The sequence below is a fragment of the Danio rerio genome, chromosome 13, assembly GCF_052040795.2.
Source record: "Danio rerio strain M-AB ecotype USA chromosome 13, GRCz13ab, whole genome shotgun sequence".
NCBI classification, from domain to species: Eukaryota; Metazoa; Chordata; class Actinopteri; order Cypriniformes; family Danionidae; genus Danio; species Danio rerio.
In genome coordinates this window covers 48,343,604-48,368,442 of record NC_141033.1, presented here as the reverse complement: position 1 = coordinate 48,368,442, position 24,839 = coordinate 48,343,604, and the positions used below count along the sequence as shown (strand labels likewise).

The following is a 24,839-nucleotide window of genomic DNA, read 5'->3' as shown; positions in this document are numbered from 1 at the left end:
AGCAGGTTTGGCATGCCTTGGAGAGAACCCTGAGCTCGGAGATGCTTGAGGCCAAGGCTCCCACAAAGTCAACAAGCATATAAGGCCGCATTCACACTGCGCTGTTCAAGTGACTCAATTTAGATTTTTTTCTCCCATGTGGCACAGATCGGACATGGCCTGTGTATGTAAGCAGGAAAAAAAAATCACATGGATTCCGATTTGCTCACAGCAGATTCAGGCCTTCATGTGTGGAAATTTATCCGATAGAGTCGGATCTGTGCCCACGTGTTTACAGTGTAAGCAAGTAGATCTGATTTTTACTTGTCAATGAGAGAGAGAGAGAGAGAGAGAGAGAGAGAGAGAGAGAGAGAGAGAGAGAGAGAGAGAGAGAGTGAGAGAATAACATCTACCACATAACCATAAACTAATATAAAACAGTTGCATAAATCACGCCATGGACATTACATTAAGATACCTACTGGTTTAAAACGTGCAAGAATAAAAGTAGATGGCCAAATGAGAACTTTTCTGTCATATACTATAGTGAAACAACAACTTGTCAATAAATTAAAGACAGTAAACAGATTACATACAGGAATAGAGAAAAGAGCACTCTTTAATTATCAGCTGTTAGTCAGCGCCCGCTCTTTTTTTTCCTGGTCATCGCACCTTTGCCGTGTGCTGTGTAAATGCAGACGATCGGATACGAGTCACTTTTAAAAGATTATGTAAGCAGGTCAGTAAAAAAATCAGACACAGTCACAAAATCGGAATTGACCATCAAGATCTGCAGTGTAAATGCAGCCATGGTTAACTATTTATGTGATAAATACCCACCAACCCGATTTCAGCTTTGGCTGGTTAGACAGACACCTCCACAAGCCACGTTGGCTGGTTAAAAATAATTTTTAAATTGTGGTTTTCTTAAAAGCAGGGTTCGACTAAAAGAATGACCCAATATGCGTGCAAATGTGATCTTAGAATCGAGAAACACCACGACTTACAAAAAAATTGCATTCGCGCGAGCAGAAAAAAGTAGATGAATACAGAATGAGAGGATAAACAGTCGCGCTAACAGCTGATGTGATGCGCGCTCCTGTTTCCTTCCTTGAAGCAACCGTGCCTGGAACGCAACTGTGATCGGATTTCTTTCAAATAGTCCGGGCAGGCAAAAAAGTAATGCTAATGCACACACAGAAACAGTCTTGCTGCTTTCAAGAGCTCCAAATGTGGCTTTTTGTAAGCAGCACCGGTTGCTTTCGCTTTGAACAGATTATTAATTGGTCTTAACCGTCTGATCATTCTTCCATTGTCACACAGTATATGTTTTTCACCTGCTTTCTTTTGCTTATGGTTATTTTTGTTTATATGGTTTAATTATTATTTTTTACAACAAAATTGCTTTAATATGAGATTAACTCTCTATTTATGTGTAGTTAACTGATAATCTGAGAAACCTTTAGCCAGGACAGATTACTGTGCATATTTTTGATACATGACAATAATTATTTGTAAAAGTCAATTGTTTTTCTTTGTTTTTTTTTTAAAGAAATGTTTTGCTAAATAAAAAGTATAATATACATTTATATTTAGCTTGTTTTGACACATTTAAAATTTGTGGCTAAGAAATAATTTTTGTTTGGTGTGGTCAGAGATAAATTAGGTAAATCCTTAATTTTGAGCTCTGAAAAGTCATGTGAAATAGAAACTAATTGCAGTATAACACTCTGAAACCATGATCCATTTGCTCATACACGACACACAAAACACGAAATGAATGAGAAGGCATTAAACACAAAACACAAAATCTAAATCAAGTAATTTTAGCATGTCAAAGTAATATTTATACATATAAAAAATATTTTCCCAACAAATTGTGGCAATTAAAAATGCAGAGTGGCTAGTAACATTGCAAATCAACTAGCCCATGTGGCTGGTGATCAAAAAAAGATCATGTAAAGCCCTATATATATATATATATATATATATATATATATATATATATATATATATATATATATATATATATATATATATATATATATTATAATAGAATAGGGCTGCAAATTTTTTCAGCATCGATATGTGCATGTCTGCAATAATCACATTGCAGGATTTGCAATGTTGAGTGGGATTATAATTGATCAGCACAACATGAACATAACGATAGCACAGTGAAACTTTATTATTGGAATCTGTTTTAAAGGGATTTCAAGAGAGTTTAAAGCATTTTGGCACAAAAAATACATTTACATACATATTTAGAGAAATTATTGTGCTCAATTATTAATGTGTTATTAATGAAGACTGTGCAGTGCTATTTTCATTTAATTTCATAATAATTCTTTTTTATAAAAATTGAACAGAATTTTTATTCGACAGGTTTTAGACAAGCTATAAAAAAATACAAGTATCCCATACATTTTGAAATAAAAACTGTCAAGGATAAAAACACAATAAAGCCCTGGGCTTGTTTCCATTGTGGTCCTCGCTTGAATAAACCTGAATACTATTTGACTCTCAGCAAAATCATTAAGCACTGTTTATTTTATTTATTTATTTTTGTATTAAATCGCAACAATTTTTCCTCTCAATTTGTTTGTTATTATTTAAATATGATTCACACTCTTAGAAATTCACAATCAATCCTAATTAACGATGTTCTCTCCAAATAGAGCTATTTAAGCCATCTGGGGAAGCTCTATTCAGATCGCAATATATATAGCAGAAAAACTAAATGCAATGTCAGATTCAGATTTCAGATTCAGATTTTTCCAATATCATGCAGCCCTAATATATGTATTTTTCTTATAAAATTATATAAAAACATTATATAATCATTTAATTTAGGCCTCTTACATTTACAGTATGTAAGAACATGTGCTAAATCTTTTTTTCTTGTCATGCCAGCTTTTATGGTTATATGCATTGAGAATCAGATTTAGCCATTTCAAAAATTTGATGAGCTACATCCATCCATTCATTCATTTATTCATTCATTCATTCAGGGGTCGCCACAGCAGAATGAACCGCCAACTCATCCAGCATGTTTTACACAGCGGATGCTCCTCCAGCTGCAACCCAACACTGGGAAACACCCACACACACTCATTCACACACATACACTTGCCTAACCTGCCTAGTTACCCTAATTAACCCAGTTAAGCCTTTAAATGTCACTTTAAGCTGTATAGAAATGTCTTGAAAAATATCAGGTCAAATATTATTTACTGTCAACATGGCAAAGACGAAAGAAATGAGTTATTAGAAATGTGTTGAAAAAACTTGTTACACAGAAATTAGGGGAAAAAATAAACGTGGGCTAATAATTTAAGGGGGCTATAATTCAGACTTCCACTGTATTTGTATATAAACTGTGCGTGCATGCAATATGTTACACTTGAACACATCTGAATGAACACATATAAATTAAAACATCTCTAATATCTCAAAATCACATTCCCCTCAAGCCAGTAAAACAAAAGAAACAGGCAACTGAGGAAATGAAAAGCAGCTTTAAATGTTTTCTCAGTTTTAGCAAGGATTAGGAGTACGTGCTCTATAACACACTCCTATCCCATACAAGATCAGGCCAGAGTCTATGTCAATACTGGCTAGTGAGCGAGATGAACTCAAATAGGATAAAACATCAATGAAATCTGCTTAATATTGCTTCAACGTGTTACGAGTCCATTTAAGTTTTGTTTTAAAAAAAATAATAGTAGTATCAAACATCTAATTAAAAAAATGCACCTCGTCACAATATCATCCTGCAATAATAAAAGTAATGAACTTACTCAGAGCCCAGGCACAGAAGAGACGAGTCCAAGCCCAACAATCTGAACCAGAATCTAAAAACTCTCAAACTGTTCACAGAAACTTCACAGAAGCCACTCCTCAACATTTGTGATTTCCATTTTAGGACAAGATAACTTCCAACACATGCATATACAGTACAGACCCACACATGCATGCTAGATTTATGATGTTTATCTGGACTTATAAGTGCATGAATGCAATGTGTCCATATTCAGCTTTTTGATTACGCAGCAGATGTTCACAGCTTAATGACTGTTGCTTTTGTGAGTATTCAGTTAGTTTAATACAATTTAAAAAAAAAAAATAATTATCATATTGCATGTACAATAATCCCCAAAGCAAAGTATCAACAAAACTTCAATAGTTTTAAATCACGGAAAAAGCTCTTAAATTTCATGGAAAAGTGACCAAATTAAAATGTCCAAGTTCAGATGGACTTTAATAACTGAAGAATAAAATAAATCACGTTCTGCAATAACAAAACATGAGAGGCAATAGCATTTGGCACCAATGACATCAAACCTGTTGCATTAAATGAAAGCATTTTAACTGGGCTGCATGACACTGGGACTTGTGGAAACTTTTTTTTGATAACTATATTTCTTATGATATAACTAGACATTAATTGTAATTCAGACACACAAAAAAACTGTCAAGGTGCAAACATTTAGTCTTTATAACACTATGGGTGAGATAAATAAATGAGTCTCTGTTCTGACTGGCTGTTGTCATTTTCATCTCTCATCTTGACTCCAGTTCCTCTACTTTCCAGCCAATAGTATCTACTGGGGAGGTGCCAACACAATCTCACTGCAATTCATAACTTTTTCATTTAGTGGCTAATTCTTATGAATTCGTACGATCTAATTCATACAATTTAGTATGATTTGCTCATCCCCCAATGACGGTTGGGTTTAGGGGTGGGGTTAGGTGCCAAGCCTCCTTTTTAAAATCGTACAATTTCTGAACTCGTACGAATTTGTATGAATTAGCCACTAAACTGACAAAAAGTAAAACACTAACGTTTTCTCGTGAGATCAGGCTGGGAGGTGGGGATAAAGATATTACACTACCTGACAAAAGTCTTGTCGCCTATCCAAGTGATAGGAACAACAATTAATTACTTAACTTCTAGTTGATCGTTTGATATCAGAAATGGCTTATATGAAAGGCAAAGGCATCTAGATTGCATTTTACCAAAATTAAATAAAATATGATCATGCCTTGATTTTAATTTATTAAAATAGGACAGTAAGGTCTGACATTGCTTAGACAAAAGTCTTGTCCTTAAGAGAAATAATGTCCAGCATAGAATATAAAATCATGGTGAAGTGGAGACAGAATGAATATTGTGTCTGACTCCCATGAGCTTGGAGAACTGCATCCATACATTTCTGCAATGACTCAAATCACAAATCACCAGTCATCTGGAATGGCAAAGAAAGCGTTCTTTCAGGACTCCCAGAGTTCATCAAAATTCTTTGAATTCATCTTCAATGCCTCTTTATCCATCTTACCCTAGACATGCTCAATAATGTTCATGTCTGGTGGCTGGGCTGACCAGTCCTGGAGCACCTTGACCTTCTTTGCTTTCAGGAACTTTGTTGTTGGGACTGAAGTATGAGGAGCGCTATCCTGCTGAAGAATTTGCCCTCTCCTGTGGTTTGTAATGTAATGGGCAGCACAAATGTCTTGATACCTCAGGCTGTTGATGTTGCCATACTTTCTGCAGATCCTTGGCACACCCCCATACTGAATGTAAGACCAAACCCGATTTTTCCTTCACCAAACTTGACTGATTTCTATGAGAATCTTGAGTCCATGTGGGTTCCAATGGGTCTTCTGCAGTATTTGTGATGATTGGGATGGTTCAACAGATGATTCATGGGATAAATCTATCTTCCGACACTTGTCCTAATGATCAACTAGAAGTCAAGTTATTATTAGTTGCCCTTAGGTTTGGAACAAAAGGACAATGACTAAATGATGGGGTTTTTTTTTCATTTTTGGGTCAACTATCCATTTTTAACACAGTTTATAGCCATTTCATAGTACTTGGAGAAGTGGAGATCATGTTGACATCCCATTGAAATATCAAACAATCAATCTCTGATCAACCAAATTTTGGCTAATAGCAAATAGTGACTAATATCATTTTAACAGCCACACAACTGATAATCTTCAGCGTCTTATATCACGCTGATGTCACACAGACTGCACTATTTATAGTAGCAGATAAAAGAGGTCTCATTCCAGACAGCATACCTGCATCTGAGGACATTTCTTTTCAGTCTATGGTACATCAATCAGCAAGACCAAAAAAAGACAGCAATCTGGCTTTACATCCCAGCTGCTCTTCCAAACATCATGTCTCTCGTCTAATGGAGTCTGTATACTGAAAAACACAACATAGACACATTCCTACACCACATATTATAAACATGAACAAACATAATGCAAACATTTTAGTATCAATGTTTACTTTGTGAAATTTTACAATATGTTTAGAACAATGTAAAACATGGTAAAACTATTAGAAAGTTTTACTAATAAATGTAGTTTAGATGTTCTGTTCAGACCAAGTGCTAAAATTGATTCGCTTTGTAGAATTATTTATTGGACTGTCATTTTCAACAGGTGGGTCACAGAGTTTGTACTCATGGGATTAATTCAGTGTTTGAGCTTTAAAAGACTGTTTAGTTTTGTAAGATAAACAAGTTAGGAATGTTCTGGATTGCCACTTGATGTCCAATGTAAAATATTCCAGGAAAAAACAGTTGTGACCTGCTGCTTCTAAGAGTCTATCCCACAGTAGCTTTAAATGCAATACACTTTAAGTACGCTTGAGTCCAGGGCAAATTTTTTTGAACCGCATTATAATATTCTAGACACATGGCATCCATCTACTATATAACACTCATGTAAAAACTAGTTGATAAATGTTTTCCCATCTATTTCGTTTTACCAAGTAACTTCCAGATATTTCATCAACCCATAAAAAAAATTAAATCTAAAAGTTATAGAGGTATTATTTGATAGTGAAATAACTTTTAAACCTCAATAACTAACAATTAAACTCAAATTAAACTCAAACAAACAGAATTGTTTTTATTAAGTGAACTAAACATTCGGTAGCCTATCTGTAATTGACCCCTATTGGATTACAGTGTTTAAACTTTTAAAGTAACAGGACATCGTTATTTTAAAAAAAAAAAACGTGTTTAAAACTTACTAAAGGTATGTTTGATCAAATTGTCGTTAGAATTTTCTCTTCAAAACTCTATGTAGCTGCAGCCCGCGCTTTTTGACCACTAGAAACCGCCATTCTACTTGCCCGTTGCTGTAGTTGGGTGATGAAGTTTCTCGTCCCCTCTGCTGGTAAGTACTGTGATTACACCATTACAACGCCTCTTTCCATTCAATACAAAACATTTCTGAAACATAAAATGGTTACTATAAAATAATAGCTTGTTAACTCGGAAAAAGAACCATAAAACCCATTACCACATGCAAAAATTACTAATGACTGTCCATTATTAGTCACTGCTCCTCAGGAAAAAAAAAATTCTACTCCCAAAATATAAAACCTTTGACATCCCTAAAGTGAATTTATTGCTAAAAAAAATATTAGTTCACCAAAAGTTCCACATGACATCCATCTCTAACATTCATATAAAACTGTTTACCACTCAAACTTTTACCCAGTAATTTATCATACTCAAATATACCTTTCATTATAAAAAAGAACTTTGTTTTAATTAAGTGCAATTAAACATTTAGTATCTGCAATATTTACCCTCTATTTGATTACATGGTCAGCTTTAAATGGATGTAAGAGGACATTATAATTTAATATAACGTAATGTTTAAAACTTACTTGATGTACGTTTAATGAAACTGTTGTTTTACATTTAATGAATTACATCTTCACAGGTCAGAGTAGTTGCAGCCCGCGCTTTTGACTAATTCACAGGAAACCGCAATTTTACCTGCACATGGTTGTCTTTGGATGAAAGTTTTCGTCCCGTCCTGGTAAGTACTGTGATTACACCATTAAAACACCTTTCAATTTAATACAAAACATTTCTGAAACATAAATTGGTTACTATAAAATTGCCTTTAAGCTTGTAAAAAAGGACCATAAAACACATCAACATGCAAAACGTTATTACATCATGTACACTCACCGGCCACTTTATTAGGTACACCTGTCCAACTGCTCATCAAGCAAAATCTTTAATCAGCCAATCACATGGCAGCAACTCTGTGCATTTAGGCATGGTCAAGACATGCATCAGAATGGAGAAGAAAGGGGATTTAAGTGACTTTGAACGTGGCATGGTTGTTGGTGAAAGATGGACTTGTCTGAGTATTTCAGAAACTGCTGATCTACTGGGATTTTCATGCACAACCATCTCTAGGGTTTACAGAGAATGGTCAGAAAAAGAGAAAACATCTAGTGAGCGACAGTTCTGTGTGCACAAATGTCTTGTTGATGCCAGAGGTAAGAAGAGAATGGCCAGCACTTGTTACAACTGAGCTATGCTGAAGAGCATCTCAGAACGCACATGTCCAACCTTGAGCAGCAGAAGAACACACTGGGTGCAACTCCTGTCAGCTAAGAACAGGAAATTGGGGATACAATTCACACAGACTCATCAAAATTGGACATCCATCTTCTGATGGCTACTTTCAGCAGGATAACGCGCCATGTCATAAAGCGAGAATCATCTCTGGCTGGTTCCTTGAACATGACAATAACTTCATTGTACTCAAATGGCCTCCACAGTCACCAGAGCTCAATCCAATAGAGCACCTTTGGGATGTGGTGGAACGGGAGATTCACATCGAGGATGTACAGCGAACAAATCTGCAGCAACTGTGTGATGCTATCATCTCAATATAGACCAAAATCTCTGAGGAATACTTCCAGTACTTTGTTGAATCAATGCCATGAAAGATTAAGGTTCTGAAGGCAAAAGAGGGTCCAACCCAGTACAAGTAAGGTGTACCTAATAAAGTGGCCGGCCAGTGTATATCAAAGGAAAAACAAAGATGACCAGAGATGAACAAATACAGTAAATTGTTTAATTTAAATGTATAAATTTTATAAAACTTCTGTAGGCATGCAATGTAACAAAAGAATGAACTAACAAAAAACAAACAAATACACAATTACTGTTTCTCAAATGAGAAACATTTTTTCGGCTCAAAAAATATAAAATCTTTGATTTCTCCATCCCTTAACGCGCAATTAACGCTAAAAATGTAAGTTCACAAAAAAAGTTAAAGCACTGCAGTGTTTCCGCAAGAATGTAAACTGAATTAACTACTACAATGCTGTATAACTAAATGCTCAAAAGAACAGGAAATTACAGAACAAAAATACAATATTCAGCATAAATACTGTATGTCTAGTATCAATATTAAAACTATATTACCTCAATAAAAGGTGAAGTGCTGATTGGGGTAAAGTAAATTGAGAAAACAAGTAAAACCACACAAACCAAAAAGGACACCCAAAAACAGTGAAAAGTAATATCCACTACAAACATTAAACACTGTGAATCCCAAATACATAAATAAAAAAAACACACAAAAAACCTGAATTCTCAGAGAGAGAGAAATAGCAGCATGAATCCTCGCCTCTATACAATCAAATATGAGAGAAAATATAAGAAATGACAAATATATACACACACACACATTGAGGGTTGGGGGGATCAGAGTACAGGGCTCCTTTGAAAAAAGTCTGGGACATCTGCAAATCGTCTGTAGGACCGTTGGTTTTTTCTCTCCCACTCTTCCAAAGACATCTTTAGACCACTTTTTGAGAGTTTGTAGTTCCTAAAAACGCACAGAAAAGCACTCAGACAGAAGCAAGACATTAAAAACTGCAATTAAATTGTTTTAATTAATTATTAATACTTCACAAATAAAAATATCACGACACAACAAACACACAACACTAAACAAGTTAAGCGTGTATTTGATCTTTTTCAAAGGCCCCACGAAGTGCTTCGAAATGTGCATTTTTGTTAGATCTTTAACGCAATTTTAGCTAAGAGGTGCCAGCGAGAGAGGTTGAACTTACACGGAGAAGATTCAGGACTGAACTGTGTGTTAGGCTACTTAATATTGAGGAAAAGCCCCAATCAGAGAGGCGAATGTCTGCAGCCCCGCCTCCGTTTTCAGATGTCTCCGTCTTTCCCCATCCACACTGAGACGGAGCAGCAGCGTTTCAGAATGAAAACGGCCTCTCCAGCGTTTTCGAAACGCTCCATTTTCGGCGCTCGAGAACTCCGGCGTAGTGTGGACGGATGGCGTAACCGTAGCAAAACTTATGCGTTTTCAAACTAAAACGCATTAGTGTAAACGGGGCCTAAGAGCATTAAATAAAAAGCAAACGAGAAGTGTCTTGAAGGGCCGGAGCAAGAGCAATTGATGAGAAACTAAAATATGAAGTGATCAGTGTTGAGGAAAGTTACTTTAGAAAGTAATGTTACATATTACATTTTTTTGGAAAGTAACATACAATATTGAGTTACTCCCCAAAAAAGTAACTAGTTGCATTACTTAGTTACTTTTTATGAAAAGTAATGCGTTACGGTACTTTTGAGTTACTTTTTCATATCTGCCTGAGGCTTGATCTCTTTCAGAGCTTCCAGAAAAGTTTTCTTTTTTAAATAGTGGAGCTCTGCATTTAACCACCCACTGTAAAACTTACACCTTTATCTACTTTAAAAAAAATAATAATAATAAATAAATAAATAAATAAAATAAAAAAAATTAAAATGTTACCTTCTGAGAACTTCCGGACGCTACACATGCCGTACTGTATATACAGACTAATGTAAGTTGAAAGCAATGTGTTCGCTACTTCTGTATTTTTGTCTTATTAGTTCAGTAAAATCACTGTCCATTGAGACTATAATCCCCTTTTCTTTCATGTTTTCAGAATAATGAGAATACTTCCATCACAGAAAAGTAAGGCTCTGCCATCTTGGTTTCTGTCTGTTCCCACAGGGAGCTCATTCTCTCACTGAGTGTGAATCAATGTGATTACACTCATTCTAATTCAGCATATTTTTTTAAAAGCAAATTAATTAATCTAAAAAGTTACTCAAGTTACATTTTAAAAAGTAACTCAAATACTATTACCTATTTTTTTTTTTAAGTAATATGTTACTTTACTCGTTACTAGGAAAAGTAATATTATTACAAAACTCGTGTTACCCCCAACACTGAAGGTGACGACGTCAAGAACAAAGAGGTAATATCCATTTTAGGCGGAAGTGACAAAACGCAAGCTTTGGATGTTTCCATCTTCTAAAATGCTACTTTTGTCACTGTTACTAACTTATAGATATCCTTAAGATTAACATACTAATAACTAAAAATGTTTGTTTAATTTCACAAAAAGTTTAACTTTAGCAGACTGACACTAAGTTTATTACAGACATATGGCTTCCTCTGAAAAGAGGTTTATCCTCCACAGACTTATCGCCTCCACTGATTTCCAGTAAACTGATCTGATTGGCCTATTGTTGTTACATATTCTAGAGCAGGGGTACCCAAACTTTTTCTTATGAAGGGCCAAAGTCCAAGCTTGATTGAGAGTGTAGAAAGTTGCCTTGGGTAATTTCCTATTTTATTTCATAACATTTAGAAATAGTAAAAATTACTTAAACCGTATTTACTGATGCATTATAATTTTTTGAAGATGTTATTTGTTTAAATAAACTTCTTACAATAAAATTATTATTGGAGTTTAATGCTGAATACACTAGACATGTTGAACCCGCCTTTGCCTTGATTTGCAAGCTGATGTCCTATGCTTTGTCCCCTATTCGTTAAATGACAGTATGTACATTTTAAAAAAAAAATCAGATTCATTTACAACATTTAATTGAAACATTTAATTTCATTTTGCTTTTTAGTAGCTCAACGATAAAACAAAAAATTACATTAGAAAGTGTTGGAGAATGCCTTTAACAGAGGTTCTCATTTATATTTTAATCACTTTCCCTCTGCCAGGCCAAATTAAAGGATACAAATGGCCAACTTTGGCCCATGGGCCCTAGTTTGGGCATCTCTGTTCTAGAGTCTAAGGCTCCCTCTAGTGGAGGAGATCCATTAACACACTCCATTAAACCTAAACAAATGAAAACTGGTCACTTTACCTAAAAAAATACATTAAAAAAAACCAAGCATCCCTTTTGTTTTATGTGGTGATTCTTAACAAGAATATGTTGGCTAGTTGGTTCAAGACATGATAAAGACTAAATCAAGATGATGATGATTTGTAAACACACAATTTATTAATAAATATACAATTAAAAACAACAAATAAATGAACACAAATTAAATGCGATTTTTTGCATTAATACTGTATATGATTGAAAAAAAAAGTCTTAATTTTTCTTGATGATGCTAAAAATGTCCTTAAGACAGTTCATACAAAAGCCTTCTGTAGTCATAAAAAACAGGTCGGTCCAGTAGAATGTGTTTTACTAAATCAAGAAGCTAAACTTAGATAAATCCAATTCAAGTCACCTTTAAGTCAAGTTTGTATATTATTTCATGTCACTTTTGAATCGAGATTTGCATGTACCTCTTGACATTATTTACCCACTCATAAAACTAAAATAATCAATCACAATTAAAGCTCATCATTACCAATGAGATTCAATGTAAAAAGAATTGCATGTATAAATGAAAAAAAGGAAACACTTTTTGTGACACTATTTTAAGGTGTCCTTGTTAGAGATTCTACTTACTATACTATTTACAATTATGCAAAACGACATAAAAAACTAAACCTAATCAGTATTCTAACCCTAACCACAATACTGTATGTATTGTATCTCATTAGTGAATATTACTCGGTTGTTAGATCAATAGTTGCACAGTAACAGGAACACCTTAAAAAATCGTGACCTAAAATGAACTAATCTGGTGTTTTTGTAGTTTTTTTTTTGTTTTAGAACTGCAGCATGTTAAGCTCTCTCGGCCTCTGTACTAGTGACTTTATAGGCTCCCTCTGAGCCAAGTCACCAAATCTCCTACCACAGCTATGCTGATGACACTCAGATCTACTTAGCCTTAGGGTGCACTTACCCTATGTTATTTAAACCAGGGGTTCTCAACTAGTTTGGCCATAGGACCCACATTTTTACATATGCTTACCCTTTATATTATACAATTTTAGAAATTATAATTAATTTGTATTTATTTGTTAACATACACAAGTAGTGACAGGTAAATCATAAGAAAATCATCAAGACTTACAAATAAACATTATTTTATGCTGTCATTTAACAAAATGTATCAAATTATAAAAATATTACAAACGAAAAACGACAAATACTGTTAACAGTGGTTAGGGTAAGGAAAGGTTCTGTTACCATGAACTAAACTGAACTGTTAATAAAACATGTTGTCTGGTTTCTAAATGTCGATATAATTTAGAAGGTTTCATGCTTGTGAGAGCACCTCACTACATATGACACACTGAGACTTTAAGTCATCAAAATATGTACGTCCATACTTTACATATTCGGAGTTGCACTTGCGCTTCGATATATTTGTTGCAAAAATTAAATGAAATTTAACATGTCAAACGGTAGGTTGTCGCGCATGCATTTCAAAATAAAAGTCCAGTTTAAGCAAAAAAATTTCTCTTTTGTTTTGTTTTTATTTTTACCACACACTCCGCGACCCACTGAAAATGTTCCCACGACCCACATTTGGGTTGCAACCCACCAGTTGAGAAACACTGATTTAAACCATGCCCAGGCGCGTTTACCGGATTCGTTTGAGAAGTGCTCTGAATCTGACTCAGATGCAGTCAACTGGCCGGCTCTGGCCCAGTTGGAAGATGTGTGCCAGAGCACGGTTCAGTTGGGCTTTGGCACGGTATGCTTGTAGCGTGAGTGCAAATTGCAGCTGAGCCCGAAACTGAAGACAAGATGTGACTTTAAAGGGACTGTTTGTTTCATATGTATTTATTAATCATTCTTACTTTTCAATGAACGTGAGCTGTCGTAGTTTATTAAAGTCGGTTCAAGTGTACCTCAGAATTTTTTCAAAAAATGCATCATATTGGGCTTGGAGCTCCGCGATCAGAGGCAGGAGTGGGTGTGGCCAGCAGAGCAGGGGAGAAGGAGGGGAGCGAACAACTGTTAGTTGTCAGTCGGCTCACAAAAATGGAGACATAAACCGTGAGGAGACGCATGATTTTATAGTTTACAAAGTTAAAATGCAAAGAAATAAACGGTAATTTAATGTCCTGCTACATTTGTAATTTCATATGCACACAACCACAATTTATATCATTATAAAGATAATCGTGTTCATATAAACACTATAAATGAGGACTTCGCCCTCAATCCCCGGGTCTGAAAACAGACTCAGTGCTACAGGTCTCTTGCCCTGCCTATAGGGTTGTAACGGTATGAATATTTTACGGTATGATAATCGTCTAAAACAATACCACGGTTTGACGGTTTCGCGGTATACGGTATTAAATAGTAATTCTCATAGCAAAGACCCTGAAAGGAATAAGAACACGTTTTCTGACTGAACAAGGGTTTTATTTCAACAAACTTTTAAAAGAACCATTTTAATAGAACTATAGAAGTCTTTTATAAAAATAAACTGAAAAAACTCCCATTTTAATAAATTAAATTAGAAGGAATAAACAAGCAAGGTCTTTTAAGATTAGACAAAAATAAACTTAAACTGTCCTTCCTTATAAGCAGGATAAATGGGAGACCAAAAGTGCAATACCAAGTTTATGGCTGTAAACATGTATTTAAAGCGTTGTTTTTTTCAGTCTAGGTTGTGATGAAGAAATGTAAGCATGTTGAGATTTTCAGGACTTAATCTTGACCGCTGAGGTGAGAGAATGTGTCCACTTGTACAATGAACAAATAAAAAATAAGAAAATAATAAATAATGTGTCAAAGTCCAAATAAACATGTAAATCCTCAGTAAAAAATAGATATAAATATTTACTATACTATAAATAGTTACATAACGAATTCAGATTCAATATGGAACATCCTTAGGTTTTATGTGCCAGCATGGATATGGTTGTCTGTGGATATGGATTTGGATGTGGTTGTATGCAATGCAGACAAACAGCTGCACCTTCATTTGTGTCTTTTGAAAACAGCAAGAGCAGCAGTTCGTCTTTGCTGTGTCACTGTTTTGTCATGTTTCTGTGCTGCTGTGCATGCAAAAGTACTTAGTATGAGAATTATTTCATGCAAAACTTTTTTTTTTTTTGCGTTTTATTTAGCCGCGCAGAAATGTATGCCTATCTCTCATTCCGTGTTGTTCAAAAAGCTCAGTGTTGGTCCACAAACAAAAGTGAAACCTATGCTTATTGGTTGTGATATAGCGAGTTTGAACCAATCTGGGCATGGAGGAGGGACAATGCATCAATGTATCATGTCTGGTTTGTCCGAAGACACATTGACGAGCGTTTCTTTGTCAAATCAGCGTTGTCAAATTTTGATGACGTAACCGCACTGATTCCGGAGCCTCTGAAAGTCCGCGAATGTTATGTGATACAGCACTGGAAAGCTGAGATTCTCTTCTTTATGCCAATCTTTGAATTGTATGAATCGGATCAGCGGATCAAAAGTTATTAAAAATTTAAGAGCAATACTTATTTTTAGCCGCGGGCGGCTGTCTCGGTCTTTAAGGGTTAAAACCGTTGATATGCAATTGTTCATGGTATGATAATCGTGCACGTTCAAATCGTGGTAAACCGTCATACCGGTATATTGTTACAACCCTACCTGCCTATTTCAACCATTAGCCCTGCTGGTAATCTGGAGGATTTAGGCGAACACAGCAGCACGGCGATGTGTCTAAATGTGACTGAACTCCACTGATAAAGGACAAAGTCCGCCATTCTTCAATTCTCATACTGCTCTCCCGACAAAAATGCTTGCTGCACACAAACAGCTTTGCTGTATCGGCCCTGACAGGATCGCAGGAAAAAACATGCAACAAACCCCGTGCATCATGGAAACAAACACATACAAACATTCATAAACAGCTAAATACTGTGTCCCGTGGGTTTGTGGACGCGGTCACACCAAATCATCAACATAGGATCTCACAGCTTGGCACTAGCAGGTCTATCTTGGCTTCGGAATGCACACGCAGTCATGAATAATTAAGAAGCCGGCTCTTCTCATAGGATAAGAAAACTCCGTTATAAATAACAATGAGAAACCGACCCGTCATCTTTACACTTGCAGTTTTGCGCTACATCACCGATTTTGATCCCGCCCTAAAAATCATTTTAAACCTGGAAGCTAAGATTAGCTCACAAAAGCTCAAAATTATCCAGTTTTCCCCACAAATAAAGCTGACAGGTGCTAACATTGTCTTAACTGATGCTCAACACACACAAATTTGTTAAAATCTCAAAAAAACTACTCGAGGGTTTCATGAACCTTTAACCTGCACCTTCAGCAAACGTCAAAAGAGGTGGATCTGTTCTGCAATGTATTTGACTGCATGTCTCTGCATCCCAAACGACTAAAAAATAGTATAAAATGATATAACTAAAGCAATCTTCAATGTGACGAGCGAGAACACTTCTTTTCCTGTTAAACTGAACAGTCATTTCAATGACATAAGCGTGCTCAGGTTCGGTAGCTAAAAATGCAATGTGAGTGCAGGCCAAAGGGGGTGGGGGGGACAATCGCGCTTCAGCACAGTTCAAGGAAACTATACCTAATGTGAGCACGCCCTTAACTGCCTAATGACTTCAACCTCATTGACACCCTCTGCCAATGCATTGAGGAAAGAACAGTTTGCCAGATGTGCTAAAAATTTCTTCAGTTAAACAAAGAGAAATTTGGGAACAAAGATGAGGTTCAAGGTGAATGTGTACCTTGGCACTAAGGGTCAAACAACAAAAAATAAGGTCAAGAATCTTGGTGTGACTCTGGAGTCAGATCTGAGTTTCAATCATCATGTCAAAGCAGTTAGTAAATCAGCATACTATCATCTCAAAAACATTGTAAGAATCAGATGCTTTGTTTCCTGCGAGGACTTAGAGAAACTTGTTCATGCTTTTATCAGCAGCAGGGTGGATTACTGTAATGAACTCCTCACTGGTCTTCCTAAAAAGACAGTCAGACAATTGCAGCTCATCCAGAACTCTGCAGCCAGGATTCTGACCAGAACCATGAAAATGAGAGCACATCACACCTGTCCTCAGGTCTTTATGCTGGCTACCAGTTACATTCAGAACAGATTCTAAAGTATTATTACTGGTCTATAAATCACTAAATGGCCTAGGACCTCAATACATTACAGATATGATCACTAAATGCAACCCAAATATAATACTCAGATCTTTAGGATAAATAAACTTGTCTTGCAATTTTTTATTAAAACAAAAGTAAAATGTGTCTAAGGCTGCTTCTGAGGTTAAATACACAGTAGTGATGGGCAGTTAGGATCGAACTGGGATCTTTCATAAAAAAAATTTAATTAAAAATTTCAGAAAACCTATGTTTAGGACTACATTTAATTACACATTAACTGATCTTGTTTAATAAAGTCAAGTAGAAAATGTGATGTCCATTTATTTATATTTTACTTGGATTTGGTGAAATTTACCTTTTTGAAAGATCTGAAGGGTGCTGCCATTGTTGGCTGGTCTTTCCAGATGTTAAGTTGGCAACGGAGTTCATCAGAGAGTGGAGTTCTTTCATCACACCTACCAACAACAATCAACAGTGTTCTACACTTCACAGAGGTAAACCTTCCTTTGTTCAGAAAATGCTTTTTTTGTACTCAGTATTTCCTCATCCAATACGTAGTTTCAAATCTTTGAAAGATTTTTTTCATTGTCGAACGCAAAAGAAGTTATTCTGTAGAATGTTAGAAAACTGTAACCATTGAATTCAATATAGGGATACAATGATTAACCGGTTTCACTATTATAACGCTTTAATTCTTCATGGTTAATAAATCGTAAAGACTTCCCAATACCGTGATTCTGCACAGAACAAAACTGCTGCAAATAAAGTTACACCAACTGTGCACTAGTTTAAAGTTCTGAGCTTGTATATTGAGGCGAATACCCACACACACTGGATTGAAGGCTGAACTATGGCTGAGGCTATTATCTAAAGTCCATTCACATAAACTAGATGTTTCCCTATTAATATATTATAATTATTCTAATAAAAGTTTTCCTTGTAAAAGTAATGTTGCTGTATATCTCTGTTCAAGTTAAATGAACTCATTCGAACAGAGATGTTCAGCAACGTTACTTTTTACAAGGACATTTTTTCCACAGTCATTAAAAGCAGGAAAGTCTAATAATACATGTTTTACAGTACAAGGAATTTTGCAGAACAAACCTTAAGGGGTCTGCAAGTTTGTTCTGTAAAGTCTTTAAACTGATTTAATCTAATTTTGGCAAGAACACTCCTGTGAATAAAATTATTAATCTCAGTCTTTTCTTGTTATACAAGACAAACAAATGCAAAAATAAGTCCGCACTCTGCTATTTTAAAGTTAGGTAGAAAAAAATCATGAGATCATACAGTAAATCTGTGTTCAGTGATGTGTGTTACCATTCTGTTCGGTCATGTGCTTTTTTACAGAATCCACATATGCCCTCTTTTTGCTCTCCCACTCCTCCTGGTTGAAATATTCCGGAACCACCACTTTTGATTTCACCTGCATCAGAGAATGAAAAAAAAGTTTAACATGACACAAAAAGGGGCAGCATACATGGCTAATTAATCATCAGAGTCCAAATATTTCTGTAAAACCCAGTCATATTAGCAGCTGCATGTTTCCTGCATACTGAAAAATTAAAACTACAATCCTAATAGAAAATCTATAGCAGGGGTGTCAAACTCTATTCCTGGAGGGCCGCAGCCCTGCAGAGTTAAGTTCTAGCCCTGCTTCGACATACCCATTTGTAGGAATCAAACAAGCCTAAATCACTCAATAAATTTGATCATGTGTGTTAATTACAGTTGGAATAAAACTGTGCAGAGCTGAGGCCCTCAAGGAACTGAGTTTGACATCTGTGATCTATACCAGCATAATAGCATCAATGTGTTTTCTGTCTTATATATGATATAAACTAGATAGATAGATACAGACAGACAGACAAAACAATGTAACGATGTATGCATGGACGGACGGACGGACGGAACGATATAATGGTGGGTGGGTAGGTAGGTGAAAGATATAATGGTGGATGGATGGATGGATAGATAGATAGAGACAAAACGATATAACTATGGATGGATGGACGGACAGCCAGATGGAAGGACGGATGGACAGAACGATATAATAATGATGAATAGATGGATGCATATAGATGGATGGACAGAGAGAACTATATAATGATCGACGGACGAGACGATAGACGGAACAATGGGTAGGTAGGTAGGTAGGTGGGTGTGTGGGTGGACGGACGGACAGACAGAAAAATAGATGGATAGAACAAAGGAGAGACAGACAGATCTTTTTTATTTATAAATAAATTTACATAATAAAAATTCTGAACAAATTTCTTCTGAATTTCAAATTAAAATATTGTCATTTACAATTTTTTTTTCCAGAAAATGACAAGTAAACAGAACAAAAGATCTTTCAGTTATTTTGACTCCACAAAATGTTGATTTCCTAACTCTTCTGAAGTTAAAACAGTAATTTTTTTTGCCTAAATATGAATATTGACATGTCTGAAACAATGACTGTATAAATAATGGACGACTAGACATGTTGCAATAAAATGTTCCAAAATGTTCCGGTTATGAATACATTAAAACATATGTTTGTTTGTCGTAAAGATTCGTAATAATGACAAAAAATACTAATTTGTGGATCTCTTTCTGGGTTCAGCAATACTGGCTGGTGTATTCTGGGAAATTTTCTAACCCCTTGGTTTAGAGTGTGGTCCTAAAAAATCTTTGTTCAAAGGGTTATTCCCCTTCCCCTTAGCCCTACACCTTCAACCTAAAGAAAATTGGTACACCCCTACCCCTTGGCATGCATGCGCAAAACAAGGGGTAGGGATAAGAGGAAGGGCTAAGGGGTAGAATTGGGATTGGGCCTTAATCTATCTTGACAGTCTACAAGTGAAGGCATTATCTACACACAATATAAATTCCCAATTTAAAAAAATGCTACAAACTATAACATACTATTGATGAAAATCCTTAAATAACAGACAAATTCAAATGTCCAACACAAGCGGGCTGCGTTCCAGACCAGTTCAGCTTGATGACGTATAATGTCTCCAACACTGCCTGTAGTCTGATAGCAACCATAATTTTAAAGAAGCGCAACAGATTAAAAAAAATATCAAGAGTGTGACATAACTGATGCGTTTTATGTCGTAGAATAAAGCGTGAAAGTATCTTAAACTTGTGTCAGCCATGAACCTTGTTTAAGCGATTTAACTAAAATCCTATTGAAATACCCTTTGACTTTGGAACAAGGGAACCGCTAAAATGCTAACTCACTTCCGGGTTTGTGCATACAGATTGACGTCATAGTTCCTCCACTCTATTGCCGAAATTGTCCTCTAATGGTTTCCAGTATATTGTCAGATTATTTAAATCCTCTCTTTGATTTCAAGCAAAATAAAGAATAAATAAGTGAGAAAAACAAACAGCAAAAATATAAATAGTAGAAAAATAGCGAGCTCAAACCTGGACCAGAAGTGGCAGTGTGCTCTCAAAGCTTTCTGCGGTGCTTTCTACGTTTTTACAACTCGTTTCTTCCTCTTCCGGTGGCAGCACAATTTCCGACGGCACGACTTGAGCTTTCGACTCGTGGACTGGGGAATGTTTTTCTGAGACATCTTTGACCGTGACCTTCACAGTTCCTTCAGAGGCTAATGAAGGGACAGTGCTAAAAAAATCAAAGTTTAAAGGCATACGTAAAAAATCAGCAGACGGGACCACTCTGTCCCATTGGAGGATGGGTATCGGGGAGGGAAGCCTCTCCCGATCTTGCCCTATCTGATCATTTGCTAATTTAGACATAGGGGTGGATGTAAATAGGGTCACCGGCTGGTTGACCGTTGACCGAGGTGGTGTGACCGGCTTGCTTATTATAAGCTTTTGAAATGGTGATGATTCTTGATATTCTAAGGAAAAACAACCCTCATCTGGGGAGTCTGACGATATAAGGCATGGTTTTTTTAATGGAGTTTCAGATATGTCCTCAAAACAGGAGTCTTGGAGCCGTCTCTTAAATCCTCTTGTCTTGTCAGAGATGTGCACTTGTATTTTGAAACAAGGGCTGGCGGATTGCTGTTTGGAGCACACCATTTTTGAGTAACTCGAAAGAGGCTTTAAATGAATGGATGTATCTGTGAATGACATTTTTGTAGGAAAAAACTACCACTGAAAGAGGAAGATAAATCGTCTTGTCTTCTGAAACCTCTTGAAACCTGAAGAAAAAAAAAAAGTTATTTTCAGCAGTAGATTAACTGGATATGACAAAAATACTCTTATGATATAAGCCATCTCATAATACCCTGACAAAGATATCCCAGTATAGTACCTTTTCTATAAATTCTATTCATTATTAGTTTATACAGTTGAAATCACAATTTCTTCAATAGCATTAGCTCCCATAAGCAACATTTTGTTTCAATTGTCTACAAAACAAACCACTGTTATGCAGTACAACAGCAATGTTTCTTTCCTAGTTTGATGTGCATTTTGGATATGGTGTCTTATTGAAAGACCCACCCCTCACTGACAAAAGTCCATAATTTGTCCAATACATACTCATTTGTCCTATTTTGACTGCTATGCCATCATAAATTGTGAAAGCAACCCTTTAAAAAAGGCCTTAAGACCAAGCAGAATCCTGTGTTCCTGTACTGAAGTCATGCCGTACCAAACTCAGCATCCCAAATACTGATTAAGGAAAGTTGAATGTGCTGGCCAGTTTGTATTTAGCCTAATAAATGACAATAGTATTTTTTTGTATAAAAAATAGTCATGTTAATTCTCATTCATTCATTTTCTTGTCGGCTTAGTCCCTTTATTAATCCGAGGCCGCCACAGCGGAATTAGCCGCCAATTTATCCAGCACATTTTTACGGAGCAGATGTCCTTCCAGCCGCAACCCATCTCTGGGAAATCAATACTCAGTTTTTTTTTTTTTATTTAAAACATTAACAAATTCCTATTTTTCTAATGATATATGAAGTAGAAAATTTGTATTTTAAAAATAAGTATCATATTCACATTTCTTTATTCTAAATATTTCAGAAATGTTTTTGACACATAAAAAATGGGATTATGATGACCATCCGACAAACTAATCCAGCAAAAAATTGTGCTTGAAATGCTACTAAAATGCAGCATCTAAACCTCATAATTAAATAAAAATGAGGCGAATAACTGGAAAAATAAGAACCACCCCTTTCACCAGGCTGGCGGGCATGGTCTGGTTTGTGTTTGTGAGTCAGAGAGAGAGAAGTGTGAGTGTATTTGAGAGAGACCATTGCACACTTGATTCACTCAGCTTTTAGAAACATAGCAAAAATTCATGCGCACACACATACACACACAGTATAATTACCCGTTTTCCTCCATAGAACCCCATATAAAAGCCAGAAACGTTTTATTTATTTTTTGCACAGGTCTATCTAAAGGGTTAATACCAATTGACGATCTGATCAACAGTACAGATTTGACCTCTTCTCAACAGCGAAAACCACCAACAATCAAGAACGCACGATTATACAGTGTCAAGGCATTGCAATAAAAATTTTTAAGTTAATTACGATGGAAGTCAATAGAACAAAACAGCCAGGAACATAACAAACGGGTGGTCAATTTGAACTGTGCACAAGGGCTAATATTATCTCCGCAAACAAAGAATGTATGATGATAATTAACGGTATTGAAACAGGATTGTGTCGATATCACGACCGGGTGACTTGCAAACAGCTAAACACAAACATCGTTCAAGTTAAACGTGTGGTGTAACGTTATGCATGTTATGAGTTTGTTGATAACGTTAACTTTAAACTGTTCTAAATTGATGAGGTTGAACGATTGAGAGATAATTAACACTCTGAAAACTTACCTGTAGTACGATATCGCGTTTTTTTAAAGTGCAAATTATTACCCAAACAGACTGACAAACTCAAATATCAAAACTAACGTTTCACTGACACCCAGGCTGCTGATTGGCTGGAAATCATGTGATTATTTTTTTGAATCAAATTAAATTAAATGGTATTTGTGATATTCAAAATCAGTCAAATACCGAGTTGAATGTTAAATACAATTATTATTAAAGTCTAAAAAAACATAGAAGTGGTAAATTCGAATTTATAAATCCTACTGATGAAAACGTGGACTTCATGAATATTAATTAGGCAATAAGACGGTCGGCCTGTACTTACAATTGGTTGGCAGACAGATTTTGAATGAAGTGGGGTTTGTTTTAAGTTTGAATGTTTAATAAGGCTAATAAAAAAAACTTTAAATAGCCTTATTTAAAAAAAAGCCTTAGTAACTTTAAATAGAATTATTAAAGTATAAAAAAACATATATGTGTGGTTAATAAAATTTAAAAACCCTACTGACAAAAACGTGGACTTCATGAATATTAATTACGCAATACAAAGGTCGTACTTACAATTGATTGGCTGACAGACCGAGTTTGAATTAAGAAGGTGAATTTAGTTTGTTTGTTTGAGGATTACAATGAAGATTACTATGATTTATATCAGTAGGTATTGCTCTTAACAGCCTGCTGATTTTATGAATATTAATAAATATTGCATGAAATATATCCAACAATGCACTCTGTGAGCTAATAACAACTTTAAATAGCCCTTTTTAATAGCCTTATCAACTTTTAATTAGATTATTATTGAAGTTTAAAAACATAGGTGTGGTTAATTCGAGTTTATAAAGCCTGCTGATGAAAACGAAGACGTCATGAATACTAATTACACAATGCAACGGTCGGTCTGTACTTATAATTTATTGGCTGAGAGACAGATTTTAAATAATAAATGTGGATTTGGTTTGTTGGCTTGGGGTTTAAATGTGTTTAATAAGATGCAGATATTACTACAGTTTATATTAGTAGGTATTGCTCTTTTTATCCTGGCGATTTTATGAATATTAATACATATCGCGTGAAATATATCCATCATGCACTTTGTGATATAATAACAACTTTAAATAGCCAATGATAATTAAAAACACAGAAATGAAATTAAAATATGACAACAATGTGGATTGACATTCCAAACACTCGTAACAGCACTGCCTTCATTTTACCACTGGATGGCGCTATTAAAACATCAATTAAAACACATCACTTCACAGTTTTAATGTATGAAAATGAAACGATTAATGCAAACAGGAACTAACAGTGGGTGTTAGAACTTCCCTTATGAAGTGAAATAAACCCTTTGTAAACCACAAACTAACTGCTTGTGTTGTATTTTTAATCAGTTTGACGATAAATATGAGTTCACTGCTTTTAAATGATTATTATATTTCAACATGAGCAAGCATTTCACACTGTACCTGTCTTAAATGACTTCTGGTATATTATTGGCTGGAAAAATGCATGTAAAATGCAAAATAATAAGTGTTTTATAAAGCATACCTTGGAAATCCATAGTAATGCAATGCTATAATTATAATAATTTTATAATTAAGTTTTGCTTTATAGAAACTATATCATTATATAATTGTAAGCTTCTTAAAGAGCATTATTTTAACACCAATCCCTTTATTAAAAGTAAAATAATGAAATCCAATGAAAAATGAAACAAAAATCAACATACTCACCAGCCACTTTATTAGGTACACCTTACCACTACCAGGTTGGACCCCCTTTTGCCTTCAGAACTGCCTTAATACTTCATGACATAGATTCAACAAGGTACTGGAAATATTCCTCTGAGATTTAGCTCCATATTGACATGATAGCATCACGCAGTTGCTGCAGATTTGTCGGCTGCACATTCATTATGTGAT

General features: G+C 35.4%; 2 protein-coding genes across 6 annotated transcripts in view; both read right to left on the bottom strand.

The window, feature by feature from the left end:
• LOC100535278 (collagen alpha-6(VI) chain) overlaps positions 1-8,852 on the bottom strand; it is an 89,402-nt gene extending 80,550 nt beyond the window's left edge. Inside the window, exons 1-2 of one of the 4 annotated variants that reach the window (XM_087279757.1) lie at positions 7,136-8,852; positions 6,067-6,196 (exon numbers count right to left, since the gene is read on the bottom strand). In XM_087279757.1, the coding sequence (XP_087135883.1) occupies positions 6,067-6,072 (6 nt within the window). In that variant the 5' untranslated portion in view covers positions 6,073-6,196; positions 7,136-8,852. Of the gene's footprint in view, positions 1-3,779; positions 3,896-6,066; positions 6,264-7,033 lie in introns of those variants that run through there. The other 3 variants (XM_087279754.1, XM_087279755.1, XM_087279756.1) reach the window with 3 other exon arrangements.
• Positions 8,853-8,875: 23 nt separating this feature from the next.
• Positions 8,876-23,009, bottom strand: s100pbp (S100P binding protein). Of its 2 annotated transcripts, XM_087277853.1 has the most exons (6): positions 22,921-23,009; positions 21,217-21,265; positions 20,520-21,125; positions 18,420-18,525; positions 17,455-17,554; positions 8,876-9,648 (listed from the first exon to the last, which is right to left on the bottom strand). In XM_087277853.1, the coding sequence occupies exons 3-6, from the start codon at positions 20,853-20,855 to the stop codon at positions 9,525-9,527; spliced, it is 666 nt and encodes a 221-aa protein (XP_087133979.1). In that variant the 5' UTR covers positions 20,856-21,125; positions 21,217-21,265; positions 22,921-23,009; the 3' UTR covers positions 8,876-9,524.
• Positions 23,010-24,839: the final 1,830 nt, after the last annotated feature.

Bases quoted from the DNA above. Each gene is read 5' to 3' on its own strand.
- s100pbp (XM_087277853.1), bottom strand. From the start codon at position 20,855: ATGTCTAAATTAGCAAATGATCAGATAGGGCAAGATCGGGAGAGGCTT. The intron at 17,555-18,419 runs GTAACACACATC...TGTTGTTGGTAG, and splicing joins GCACATGACCGAACAGAATG to GTGTGATGAAAGAACTCCAC. The intron at 9,649-17,454 runs GTAAATTTCACC...GTGCGTTTTTAG, and splicing joins CCTTCAGATCTTTCAAAAAG to GAACTACAAACTCTCAAAAA.